General features: G+C 41.6%; 1 protein-coding gene across 5 annotated transcripts in view; it reads left to right on the top strand.

Annotated features, from left to right (window-relative positions):
• TASP1 (taspase 1) overlaps positions 1-13,715 on the top strand; it is a 168,385-nt gene that overhangs the window by 18,068 nt on the left and 136,602 nt on the right. For all 5 annotated transcript variants that reach the window (XR_010086636.1, XM_063444031.1, XM_063444030.1 and 2 more), the window contains exon 5: positions 6,759-6,827. Coding sequence is in view for 4 of the 5 variants with exons in the window: in XM_063444031.1 (XP_063300101.1) it covers positions 6,759-6,827 (69 nt within the window). In the remaining variant the exon portion in view is untranslated. The remainder of the gene's footprint in view (positions 1-6,758; positions 6,828-13,715) is intronic.

The raw sequence follows: 13,715 nt of genomic DNA, 5'->3' as shown, positions 1-13,715 counted from the left end.
AGAGTGTTGATTCTAGAACTCTGACGCTCCTTTTACTTTTTATATTGGGGACTCCCTGCACCATGTGTGATGGGAGTTGTCATAGCAAACAAATGGGGAACTTCACAGATCATATTTATGCAAGATTCCAAGGTGTGGATGAAAATGACAATCCACAATTCCAAGATGTCATCTTGTTTAAAAAATATAAAGAGAGCCCTCCTCCCCCCAGAATGGTAACACAATATCACTTTAATATAATCCTTAAAAAAAAATATTCTATATTCAGGCCAAATGGCCTTTTAACACAAAACTATATATATATATTGTGTTAAAAGGCCATTTGGCCTGAATTTGTGGGAGGAGTTATGACCCCTATTTAAACTCCTAGCTCCTGCCTCCGACCTCCGTGCCTGCCAATCGGCTTCTAACCGACCGCTACCCGGCTTCCGGTCACGAGACCGGCACGCACGTCCATGTAAGCATAACGTCCCATGTACGGCCCTAAAAACGCGGGGATAGGCTCCCTTTATAATACTTACCCGTTCGTGCACATTCACTGTTTGTGTACTTCCGTGGCTCGTGCAGCTAACAGCCGACCGCAGAGTACACACACCTTCGTTTGTCTTTCGCATAACAAAACTGCCGACCGCACTAACATACTTCCGTTCGTCTATTCATTCGTATGTTAAAACAGCTGACCGCAATAAAAATGGCTTTCGTTTAGTCTTTCGTACGGTCCATTAACCGTCCGCAGGTATTTCTTTCCTGCTTACAGTCCTCTCGTTCGTTCGTTTTTAGCCGAACGCAGGAGGCTTCAGCATTTAAATTCACTAATCTGTTATGAATGTATTTCGTTATGCCATTGGTTTAAACGAAAGCACTCACCCGTTCACATTTTCTGCATTCTATATTAATTTATGTGTTAAAGTATATGGCTCTTTCAGTTACTACTGGCTAAAATAGTAATTGTGTGTTTCACTATTTCCGTCTATGGTCATGAAAATTTATGGGACACATTTTTACACAGGGGAATCTTCTTAAAGGCACGGTCAGGCCATAATCACTTAATAAGTAACGGTATGCTAAATACACCACCAGGCACCGTTATTTACTCCCGCTGGAACTTAGTCTCTCATATTATAAATTATTTTCCTTTCCCTAATACACAAAATAGTCTTCTGCGTAACTGAGGTCGCTCCGCTCACTACATCTTTTTCTTAGTTTTGCATGTCATAGGTTAAGCTCTAACGGTTCCTTTTCACCAGACTCATTACAGACCATAAGCAGGATTGCAAATCTCTTTTTCCTAAATCCCTATATACTGGTTCCTTATACTCAGAATACGTATGTTTTTAGGCTCTACTACATTTCTTTCAAACAGTATCTCGTATTACTGTTTAGGTAAGAAGGTTTACCAGTTGTTGTTTTTTTCCAATTGAGGCCTCATTCAGCCTCCCCACCTCCCAAAGTGGGTTCTAAACTTCAAAACAGGCCAGGTCTAAGATTCCTCACTACGATTTCAACAACCATCACCTAAACCTACACCACTTTGCCACTACTAATTTAACGGTACATTTCTTGTCTCTCATTTCTACATATCATTACTTAGACCTGCGTCATTACCGCAGTTTCGCCAAGTTCTACGCCATCAACCACCAACAGCCTGCCTGGTTTCCTGCATATCAGTACCAGGTATTGTTAATCTTACTCACTGTGATTAAGTTTCTCCTTAAGGCCTCACTTCGCCTTCGTATCATTTCAATTTCACAGTTATGGGAACCCAGGGGCTTGTCTCTAATTACGAACCAACGTTCAGGTCCCTCAGCTTACACAGGTTCTTACGTTACTGATACATACCTATCCATACGTTCGACATTTTTACACTTGGCATACCAGTGGCACGCCTCAGGCCTACTAGTATCTATCTTACCCTTAGGATACCTTGACCGGACCTGTTCCCTTCAGAAGCAAGAATATATATTGAAGTCTTCCTGTGCATTGTCCAAAGGAATAGGACAAATACATAAGTTCAAGTACATCAGGTTAGAGAAAAGGCATTTAGGGTTAGGCGCTGGCCTTGGCTATCCTAAGTAAATACACCGGTGCCGCAAGGTCTACTCCCCACCTCAACACGGAGGTTCAGCCCCACGATCAAACCATAGTTAGCCACCACGCTCGCCTTTCTTCAGGGCTACAGCTAGGGCGTCCCAAGTCACGGCCACTCGTTTTTGAATCTCTTACGGTCACCGAGAGGCCAACATCCTGCCACCACGTTCAAGTGGCCAATAATTCCCTCAGCCAAAATCATAGGTATATATGAAAATATTGAACACCTAGAAAAGAGGGACTGTTGGACTTCAGCCCAAAATAGAGACTGACCCTTCTAAATAGGGACACTTTGGAGGTACAGATTAGGAAAAAAAATTATACAAGGAGAAATGCTGACAAGTGTAACTAAGGAAATAAAATGCCAATCTCACCAAAAGCACAAATTTGTAAGAAAACAATCACATACAACACAGCACCAACATACATGAAGCATTATGCTTCCCATGCCACTGCGCATTCATCATAAATTGCTTAATACAAATTAAATGAACAGAGAGAGCATAGGGGGCACTCCCGAGACCTACTTTTGTATGAAAGGTGCTGCCGCTGTGACCAAAACTTCATGAATGAGAGAATAAATAGTTGCGGCGCACTCAGGCTACAAAGAGAACAAAGATGGCTACTAAAATGCCTATCTAAGTATAAATATGGGGATTTGGTTCCACCATATGGCCATATGTTGTTAAGCCCACCACTACTTTCAAAGTACCCCATTAAGCACCCTGCCCAGGCCCCCCCAGCTTCAGAGTCTCCTTTAGAGGTGGCCACAGGTGTGTATATATAGGAGGAGTTTATCAATAGTCAGTTCACTTTTATTATTTTTTCCTGCTAGCACAGTTATCTGCAATAGTGAGTATACCCATTTTAGCACAAACACATCACATTAACTATTTAGTTCTAACACTGTTTTTAATTGCTTTCATCACTTATGTTTGTATACTCACTATGCTCTTACCAGTATTTAATTTAACACTTTTATTTTTAACATTCTTACTATTTATTTACCCCCCACATTTTAGTGTAGGACCCACCAATAATGGGGTACTTTGAAAGTAGTGGTGGGCTTAACAACATATGGCCATATGGTGGAACCAAATCCCCATATTTATACTTAGATAGGCATTTTAGTAGCCATCTTTGTTCTCTTTGTAGTCTGAGTGCGCCACAACTATTTATTCTCTCATTCATGAAGTTTTGGTCACAGCGGCAGCACCTTTCATACAAAAGTAGGTCTCGGGAGTGCCCCCTATGCTCTCTCTGTTCATTTAATTTGTATTAAGCAATTTATGATGAATGCACAGTGGCATGGGAAGCATAATGCTTCATGTATGTTGGTGCTGTGTTGTATGTGATTGTTTTCTTACAAATTTGTGCTTTTGGTGAGATTGGCATTTTATTTCCTTAGTTACACTTGTCAGCATTTCTCCTTGTATAATTTTTTTTCCTAATCTGTACCTCCAAAGTGTCCCTATTTAGAAGGGTCAGTCTCTATTTTGGGCTGAAGTCCAACAGTCCCTCTTTTCTAGGTGTTCAATATTTTTGGTGTGTCTGAGTGTATACCAGAGCTCTACAGCAATAATACTCTGTAATGTGTCTTTAAACTACAATAAATGTGTTTTTAAACTACAATAAATGTGTTTAGAAATCAGCCTGTAAATAAGATACATTGTTCTTGTTGCATGAATTGTTGATGGTAAGTAAAATTTCAGAAGAGCCATGCCCCTGTGTCCCCCCTCCCCGTAACTCTCCTAAATTTAAAATGTTCTTCTCTGTCCATTTGAAATGTTGGAGGTATGCTGATATGCCTTCATCTATTTTCTAGCTGCCTAGCCACATCATCTTGGAAATTAAGACTGTAATTGCACAACAGAATGATGGACGCCAGATGTCCCATCACTGGCAGATGTTACATATGTTATTCAAAGGAACTGGTGGATGTTGCATGCTAAGAGTGATTTTGTTTGGCAAAGTGATGTCATTGGGGCCCAATGTACCTTACATAACGCTGTAGTGTGTAAGGTGCCATTTGTCCTCTAGTTCCCTAAAATGTTTAAGAATGCTGAGCACTCTGTCCTATATTGGCAATTCTTTGGACTTGAGACATCGAGCTTCTCCTTCAGTTTATTTAATGTTACAAATTACAATAGGACAGCGCCAGTGGATTCCTGACACCATAACCACTGCAGCATGTTGTAATGGTTATGGTACTTGAAATCTCATGTGTATATACAGGTTTGTTTCCAAAGATTGAATTTTATTCATGTGATTTTATGTGTGTGTATATATATATATATATATATATATATATTTTTTTTTTTTTTCATGGCAGTTGACATAGTTGTTTTTGTTTAGTGTTCCCCCCCCCCCCCCCCCAAGGTATGTGTACATTGCTTCGTACTTCCTGTATGCAGTTAAAATTGTCAACAAAACAGTTTGTTGTTTTTTTTTTTATTACTGTACAGGGCAGGTAGCACTAAATACAGGATTGTGAAGACCTAATGCAACTAAAAAAAAAATAATTAACAAAATAATGAAATAGATCAGTTTTTAAATATGCACAGCTATAGTCCCACCCCTTTTTTCTTTTTACTTAACTAAGAAATTCCCTTACTGTAACTGTAGTGAGATCTTCAGTTTTGGATGAAATCAATGCAAGGGACAGCGTTAGGGTTCTTTAAATTTTATTTAATATTTATAAAAAAAAAAAACCTCTTATGGCACTTTTTCTCTGTTCATTTATTAATTCTAAGATCTGTAGAATATGTAAATTCTATTTGAAGTTTATTCTCTTTGTTAGTCGGAGAGGACCCCCACATTTCAGTAGCTCTGTTCATTCTTTTTCCTTTTATTATTTATACAATGTTTGCGTGCGCCCAGCATCATATGCTGGTTAAAATGCAAAGAATGTTATTCAGAATAAAAACAAGCCAATAGAATATTTAAAATAGTTGAGACTAGGTGGTCCAAATGTTTTTCATCTTCTATAATTAGCTTGTTTTCTATGTTTCCATTTCAGTTTACCTAAGAGCCAATGCCGTTTCAAATTAAAAAAAAAAAAATCTTTCATTTTTTTCCCCCCTTTAATGAAAGCAAAGAGTACCGTGCAACAAAAGAATGCATTTTATTTTTGGTATAAAATTCACTTGCTCTTTGTAATTCAAATCGCACACACTTGCCAATGGCTTACACACGACAAAAATATGCATTTCAACTTCTGGAAAGCACGATTCTTTCAACATGCTAGTGTCATTAAAAATAGTCATTTTTCTTCTGAATTCTTTTGTCTTACAAAGTTATTACATAACCTGTGCGTTTACTAGTCCGTGCCATTTCACTTGGCTTAGAGAGAAAAAAACACATCTGTAGGTGTGCAGGGGGGGGGGGGAGAAAGCAAATTTATTTTAGGGGAAATGATTGTACAGCTACAACCTGGGCCAGCAGTAAAAAGTCTGAAATTCTCTCCGGCTTCAGAAGCCAGCAAAAACTTACTTTTGGCAAATGACTAGACAGATATGGCACAAGAGACACAAAGAAGGATATTTATGTGAAACAGGGGAAGGATTCTGTAATGAGTAACTGTTTTTTTATTAGACTGGCCGTTCTGCTAAGACAATATTTCCTGTTCATACTCCGAAATGTGTGAGTTGCTTGACCTTTGTGCTGTGGCATGCTTCATTCTCATCCTTCCCAATTTTGCGATAAGTTAAAAAGTGAGTCAGAACTTTAAATCAAGATGTTAACACTCCGGGCTTTCTTTAATCCCATCTCGTGCTTGGAGGACAAAGTTCCCAAATGGGATCTTTTATTCACTACTAATACAATCAATGTGTGCTTTTCTAGTTAATTTCTGTTTTATGGGATGGTCACCTTTATTCCGTTATGATTATGAAATAGCTTATTACTTTCCTATGTTTCTTGAGTGCATCAATATAATTTTTAGAATTCTATTAGATCATCGTTTTTGTTAGATTAATGAAAACATTCAGTGAGCAGTGTTTTTGAATTTCGATTCTCTTTATTTGTAGTTTTTTTTGTTTCGTTTTATTGCTTATTTTTCTTATTGTTTGTGTGTATGTGTATAGTAATAAAGATTGAGTTGTTTTTGCCTGTTTACTGCTTGTTCTTACATTAGCAGTCATCGACAAGTACTTACAAGCCAACAGAAATGGTGCATGAAAAGTAGCTGTAACTACTACAGCTTGTAAGGATCACAAAAGTGATTTGTTTTCCTCTACAATAGTGTACCAGTTTGATCATTAGATTATATTGGCTGTTTGTGGTTACTTTGTGTGTTTACCTAATACAGATCCAAATTTGCAAACCTAAAAGCAACAGATAATTTTTGTTTGTACATGGATTTGTGGTAAACTTCCAAATACTTTCTTTGAAGAACAGGTTACCAGTATGGAGAAGAGAGTGCCATTTGCACTCTCCTTATAGGTGTATTTCCTGGCTAATTGTGGTAGCATCACGCATGGGTTGTCCCACCCTTAGCCGGAACAGGCTAAAGGATCAAACCGAAATAATATTTTAATTTCCATTCAATATTAACGTGACCTCAACATGCAGGAATTGTTGATGGAGTTTGGATGTGCATTTAATGAAAGACGTATTATTTACTTGTTCTTCGTCCAAAAATAACACATTCCCTTCCTCTCTTTAACCAGGCGATCGAGAAACTTCAAGCTGGTGATCTTGCGACTGATGCAGTAACGGCAGCTCTGCTTGAGTTGGAGGTAAGTTGGGAGTGTTTCTTTAAAGCATGTTCTTTTATTTTCTTATCTTACTTCGGTGCTCATATAAATGTTTTTATATATTTTGCCAAAACCACATTCATTCAACACATTTTCAGTTTTTGACAAACATTCTTAATTTTGTCATAGACTCGTTTTGAACATGTCCCTTAACACCCTCTGTTCCTGTGCGTCCAACGTGTTTTGCTGAAAATACTTGTTTGTTAGTCTGCCTATTGTACAGCGCCGTGGAATTTGTTGGCACTTTATAAATAATAATACAGTGGAGAATAGCCCAACCCATGTTCACGTTTTTGGCAACTCTCAGACATCGACGGACCTACAGTGCAGTAATTTACTCCTAAAGACAACCTTTTTTTTTTTTTTCAATTTGACAATTTTTATTTTGTCGTAATTCTCAACAAGGGATACAGAAAAGAAAAGGGGGGGGGGGGGAGGGAATTCACAATTTTCCCGTTGCTAGCATTCGTTAGTAATCGACATGGTTCACTTGGTACATTATTACATTAATACAATATTTACAATATGGTTGGTGATATTTACAATGGTTTGTTCGACAATGAGAGTCATCGTAATATTTTATGCATTTTGGAGTATTTCCTTGGATATCATATAGGTTGCATCGGACATATACATACATAGGTCACAGTATACATGTTAAGATTCGTCTGTTGGTTTGCTTTGGAACATCTGCTGATTGATGAGTCTACTTGATATCTAACTTGAGTATGGTACACTTTTGCCTTATTCGCGCTGAGTGTTATCAGCTGCTTGATATTACTGAGTTGATTACCTAATTGCTGTGACTATTCTCGTTTGTTTGTTAGTGAACATATCTGTTGCTTGTAGTTCCGGGAGGGGGGTACGGGTTTTTTTGACCTGGGGGTGTGGGTGGGGTAGAAGACAGAAGGGTAGGGGGGAGGGAGAGTTCCATGAGCCCTTCTTCGAATTTACGAAGCTTCCGGCTACCTTGCCGTGTTCGTTGTTCTTCGTGGTATTTAGGCCTGGATCCCCTCAACTATGTACAGTGTGGGTTCTAGTACTCCAGTGCCCTGGATCAGGTGTAGTAGTGGGTGTGTTCCGTAAACCTCTATCATACTTCTCCGAAATCATCGCTCCTCTCATCCCTCCTATTACTACGGTTGCTCCTTGCTATTAACTTATTCCCTCTTTTTTTTTTTTTTTCCCTCTCTTTTTTATGACTCAAACTCATCCACTGGTCCTAACATCTCCACAAAGACCTCCCATTCTTGTTTAGCTTGAGTGATGTGTTTTGCTGTTTGGGATTGCTGGTTAGTCCCTATTTCATAAGTCAAGTTAAGTGATACTTGTTGTATCAGGTCATTCCATTTGGGTGTTTGTGTTTGTTTCCATCTCCTTGCTATTAGGAGGGTGGCCGCTATTAATATGTGGAACAATAGGCTGGCTTGTGTTTTTGTGTGGGTTTCGAGTGTCATGAGTAGTAATGCGCATTCCGGTCTTAGCTTAAATTCGATTTGTAGTGCACCCTGTATCGTCTCTTCCACTCTCCTCCAGTATTCCCTAATGGCCGGGCAAGTCCACCACGTGTGGAGCATGGTGCCCTCTCCTGTTAGGCATCTCCAGCATGTTTTGGGGGTGTCGGGGTATATGCGCGCCAATCTGGTTGGCACGAGATACCATCTATACTGTAATTTGCGCATGAGTTCTAGATGGGATGAGCAGCGAGACCTGCCTTTGTGAGCCGTAAAGGCTCTGGACCATTGGTCGTCTGAGAATTCCATGCCTATGTCTTTGTGCCATGCTACTCTGAAGGTGTCACCCTGTGTATGTTGGCTCGGATCATTTAGTATTGCATAAATGAGTGAAAGTGTTTTTTTGGGCATGGTCATTGATATACATGCGTGCTCTACTCTTCTTGCGTTTGGCGGGGTGTTCGGGTTGGTGTTGTTTGCCAGTATTCCCTTCAGTTGTATATAAGAGAATATCGTGTTTAGTGGTAAGTTATATTCTAATTGTAGTTCTGGGAACTTTTTCATGTGACCCTTGCTATACAGGTGTTTAACTAGTGTACATCTTCTTTCTATCCATTTGCGGTGGTCGAAGGTGGGGTATGCTATGTGAATGCTAAATATGGGGGTGGCTAGTGACCAGGCATTTGTGTACCCTAGTTGTGATTTAACCTTGTCCCAGACTCTGAGTAGGGTGTCCGTGGTGGTGGGCATGTTTGGGAGCGGTGGTCGCCGGTTGTGCGGCACCCATAAGAGGTATTTAAGGCCTTTGGGGTTTGTCCAGGTCGATTCCATCTCTATCCACTGTGGTGGGTTTTCAGCTGCATGAGCCTGTAGGGCCGTGGATATTATTGCTGCTCTATAGTACGTCCGCATGTCCGGTAGTCCCAGCCCTCCCTGGTCCACAGTCTTAGTTAGAATCGACGTTACATAGTTACATAGTTACATAGTTAGATAGCTGAAAAGAGACTTGCGTCCATCAAGTTCAGCCTTCCTCACACCTGTTTTTTGCTGTTGATCCAAAAGAGAAAAAAAAACCAAAAAAAAACAAACAACCCCAGTTTGAAGCACAATTTTGCAACAAGCTAGGACAAAAAATTCCTTATTGACCCCAGAATGGCAGTCAAATTTATCCTTGAATCAAGCAGTTATTACCCTACATTGAAAGATTATATCCTTGAATATTCTGTCTTTGCAAGTATGCATCTAGTAGCTGTTTGAACATCTGTATGGACTCTGATAAAACCACTTCTTCAGGCAGAGAATTCCACTTCCTGATTGTTCTTACAGTAAAAAAACCTTTCCTTTGCCTTAGACGAAATCGTTGCTACTCTTATTTTTTTGTGTGCCCATACAAAACTTGTGATGACATTTTGCATCCGTTTTATGTAGGTATTGGGAAGGGGGATCTGCAGTGTCCTAAGTAAGTATTGGTATTTAGGCAGTAACATCATCTTAACCGCCGCTAGTCTCCCCACCCATGTCATATATGTGCTTTCCCATTTTTTCAGTGTGTCACTGTATTCTCTGTGTAATCTTCCGTAATTGAGTTCCAAGAGGCCTTGCGGGTCTCTCGGGATTCTCAAACCTAGGAATGTGAGATGGTCGTCTCTCCAGTCCAGCGGGAATGAGAGCTTGAGGTGTTCTATAGAGCTGTGTGGTAGTCCTATCCCCATCGCTTGGGTTTTTGTGACATTTAATTTATAGTATGATTGTTCCCCGTAGTTCTTTATTTCCTGCAGTAGGTTTGGTAGTGAGATGTGTGGCTGTGTAAGTGTAAGCAAAATGTCATCTGCGAACAGGTTAGGTTTGTACTCCCTCCCCCCTATTTCTATACCGTGTATCGCTGGATTTTCGCGTATCCTCACTGCCAGCGGTTCTAGCGCCAAGACATACAGCAGGGGGGACAGGGGGCATCCCTGCCTCGTTCCATTCGTGAGTTTGAACGGTTCGGACAGAAACCCTGCATTGAGCACCCTTGCTGAGGGCTCGCTATAGAGGGCTTCCACAACTGACACAAAGCCAGGTGGGATGCCAAACTTGCTTAAAACTGCTCGTAGGAACCCCCAATGTAGGCGGTCAAAAGCTTTTTCAGCGTCGAGGGAGACCATCAGTCCCCCTCTCTGCTGAGTTTTCAGATGGTAAAGGATGTTTATGACCTTTCTAGTATTTTCTGCCCCCTGTCTCCCTTTGACGAATCCCACTTGGTCAATGTGTATGACGTGTGGTAAGATGTTTCCCAGCCTGTTTGCGAATAATTTAGCGAAGAGCTTCGCGTCAGTGTTGAGAAGGGAGATGGGACGGAAATTTTGCGGAGTTGTGGGAGGCTTGTTGGGTTTAGGGAGCGTGACAATATGGGCAGACAGTACGTCCCTGGGGAGTTCGCCAGTTTGGGCTGCTTCTGTGAACATTCTGGCTAGGTAGGGTGCTAGAATTGTGGCGAACTGTTTATAATATTGGTTGTCAAACCCGTCTGGTCCCGGGGATTTCCCTGACGGGAGGGTCTTGATCATGTCCATAATCTCTTGGGTCTCTATCGGTCCCGTCAGAGCTACCTGTTGTTGTGGTGTAAGCTTGGGTAGTTGTACCCCGTCTAGGTAGTTTCCTATGCTTACTTTAGTTGGGTGAGTTATTGTTGTATCGTTCTGGATGTTGTATAGTGAGGAATAATAGGTTGCAAACACCTCACTTATTCCCTTGGGCGTGGAGATTTTTGTTCCTAATGTGTCTGTGAGATATGAAATTTTCTGAGATGCCTGCCTCTGTTTGAGTCGTTGAGCTAGTAACTTGCTTGCCTTATTGCCTTGTGTGTAGTGTGATATCTTGAGCTTCTGCATGTGATAATTCAGTGTATCTATTGCTTGTTTGTGTATGAGCCGTGTGATTTGTTGTATGTTAGCTTTCGTTTCAGCCGTTGGGGTCTGTTGGTTTAGGCTATTCAACTCATACAGTTCCCTCTGCCATGCCCGTAGCTGTGTTTGGCGAGATCGTTTTATGTAGGACGCCCTGCGAATTAGCTCGCGCCACCGCTTTGTGTGCTAGCCACAATGTAGTGTCTGTGGTGTCTTTTGTGTCGTTTTGGTGAAAGTATGTTTTTAGGTCCCCCTCTAGGGATTTGACAAATACTCTATCTCTCAGTAAAGAGTTGTTGATTTTCCATGGGCTGCGATGCTTAAAGTCATAGTTATTTTTCAGTTCTATAGTCACTGGTGCGTGGTCGGACCATGTGATCTGCTGTATGTCACTGTGTAGGAGTTGGTCTAGCGCGGCTCCTGAGAGTAGGAATCCGTCTATTATGCAGATTATGCGGAGTTATGCACTGCCGAGAAGTGGGTGTATGCCCTTTCTGTCGGGTGCAATACTCTCCATGCGTCATAAAAGTGGTGGCTGTGTAGGAGTTTTGCAATAGCCCTGCATTGTCTCTTTAATGGGCGGTGATGTTTTCGGTGGGGTGGTAGAGTGGTGTCAAGTTGTGGGTCAAACATGTGGTTGAAATCTCCCCCTAGCACTGTAATTCCCGCCTGGGTTTGTTTTATTTTGGTTAGGATCTTGTGCAAGAAATTCCTCTGGTTAGTATTTGGGGAATATATGTTTACAATGGTGTATAGTATTTCGTTGACCAGCCCCTGGACTATGACATATCTGCCGTTCGGGTCTGCTGTGTGTAGTGTGAATGAGACTGCTTTGTGTATTAGGATGGAGGCTCCTCTAGACTTCGTGGGAGACGTGGCATGGTATTGGTGAGGGTACTCTACGGGTAATATATTTGGATGGTCGTTGTGTCTGAAGTGCGTTTCTTGGAGGCATAGTATGTCCGCTCCTAGGGTTCTAACTTCCCTATTAAGTAAATGGCGTTTTACTGGTGCATTGAGGCCTCGGACGTTAAGTGTGCATATCTTCACGGTGGCTCGTGAGTGTGGTGTGCTTTATTTCTCACGTGTTGGTCTACTGTTAGAAGGGCACCTGCTCTTCCCAGCTTGATCAAGCCGAGCAGTGTAGCCCTGTGTGTGTGCTGTATTTGACCTTCTGAGGTTTCGGAGCAATGAGTAACAGTGGTCTGGCAGTTTGCAGTTCCCATCAGTACCCCTGTGAGTGTTGGAGTCGGGTTACCCACTAACCCTGATGTCATTAAAGTAATTCTTAGCCCACCATGTGGGGTGAAAACCTGGTAAAACATAACATACAACAATACATTAACATAATTAACAGTATATACATAAACATTCCTATTAAGTGGTGTTGCCGTTATATCGGCGTGGCACTGCATGTACGTGCCTCGGGGGTAGAGGCTTTTGGCCTCACTTCCTAAAGGGAGCTGTCTCCCTCTACGGCTATATTAGTTTTATATAATGGAGAAATCCATCTTTCTCCAAAAGCCTTAGACATGAAACTAATATTAATCAGTTCTCTTTGTTTTGCGATTAATTTATATTCTTTCATCATCATTTTTTTTTTTTTCTTGCATCTATTATTTCAATGTAGTTTTACATCTATTATTTCAATGTAGTTTTACCTACCGCTACAGTAAGTCCCTGCCTGGGATGGGGCGCCTGTGGATGCGTTTCTATATACGCATCTCGGCCATGTGGATGTCAGGGTACCTGAGGTCTCTACCTCTGAGAGAGGTAGAGACTTAGTCGTTTATCCGTCTAGACGACCTGTTTCCTCCGTTCCTCGCGGTCCATCCAGTCACTTAAACGCTGGCCGCGAGGGATCTGCTTCCTTTTCTAACATGACGCTCGGTACGTGACGTCATGACGCCTATCCCGAGGTACCTGTCACTCAATTGTCCGATATCTAATCAGGACTCGTTGGAGGCGTGTCTACTCTCCGGAGTCAGGGTATTTAAGCTTGCTTCTTCCTTTAGCTCATTGCCCTGTCGTGGTTCTAGCTTGTCTAGTCACTCAGTGCTCTTGTATTCTAGTATTCTCTTTGGTTCTGACCCGGCTTGTTGTACTATTCTGCTTATCTCTGTTATCCCTCTGACCCGGCTTGTCTCTCGCTTACCTGTCTTCTCGTTCCCTCGACCTCGGCTTGTCTCTGACTATTCTCTGTACGTTAGTCCGGCCATTCTAAGGCCCGGTATACGTACCTTTCTACTTTTAGTACTCTGCGTGTTGGATCCCTGTCCCGATCCTGACATTACGACAGGGCCAATGGATCCTGCAGGTACTAACAGTCAGCTTGGTTCTTCCGACCCCAGGTTTGACGCCATGGAACACAGGATGGATCAGATGGCCCTAGCACTACAGGCGCTTTTGTCTCGTGCTAGTAACCCACCAGAGGAGACACGTACTCCTTCGATCTCTCCTGTAAGTTCAGGTCTAGAAGTAGCTACTGTAGGTGCTTCTTCTCGTATTACTCCACCAGTACGTTATGG

The sequence above is a fragment of the Pelobates fuscus genome, chromosome 2 (genome assembly GCF_036172605.1).
Source record: "Pelobates fuscus isolate aPelFus1 chromosome 2, aPelFus1.pri, whole genome shotgun sequence".
NCBI lineage: Eukaryota > Metazoa > Chordata > Amphibia > Anura > Pelobatidae > Pelobates > Pelobates fuscus.
Note: the sequence above shows the minus strand (reverse complement) of the source record. Positions and strands in the feature narration are given on the sequence as shown.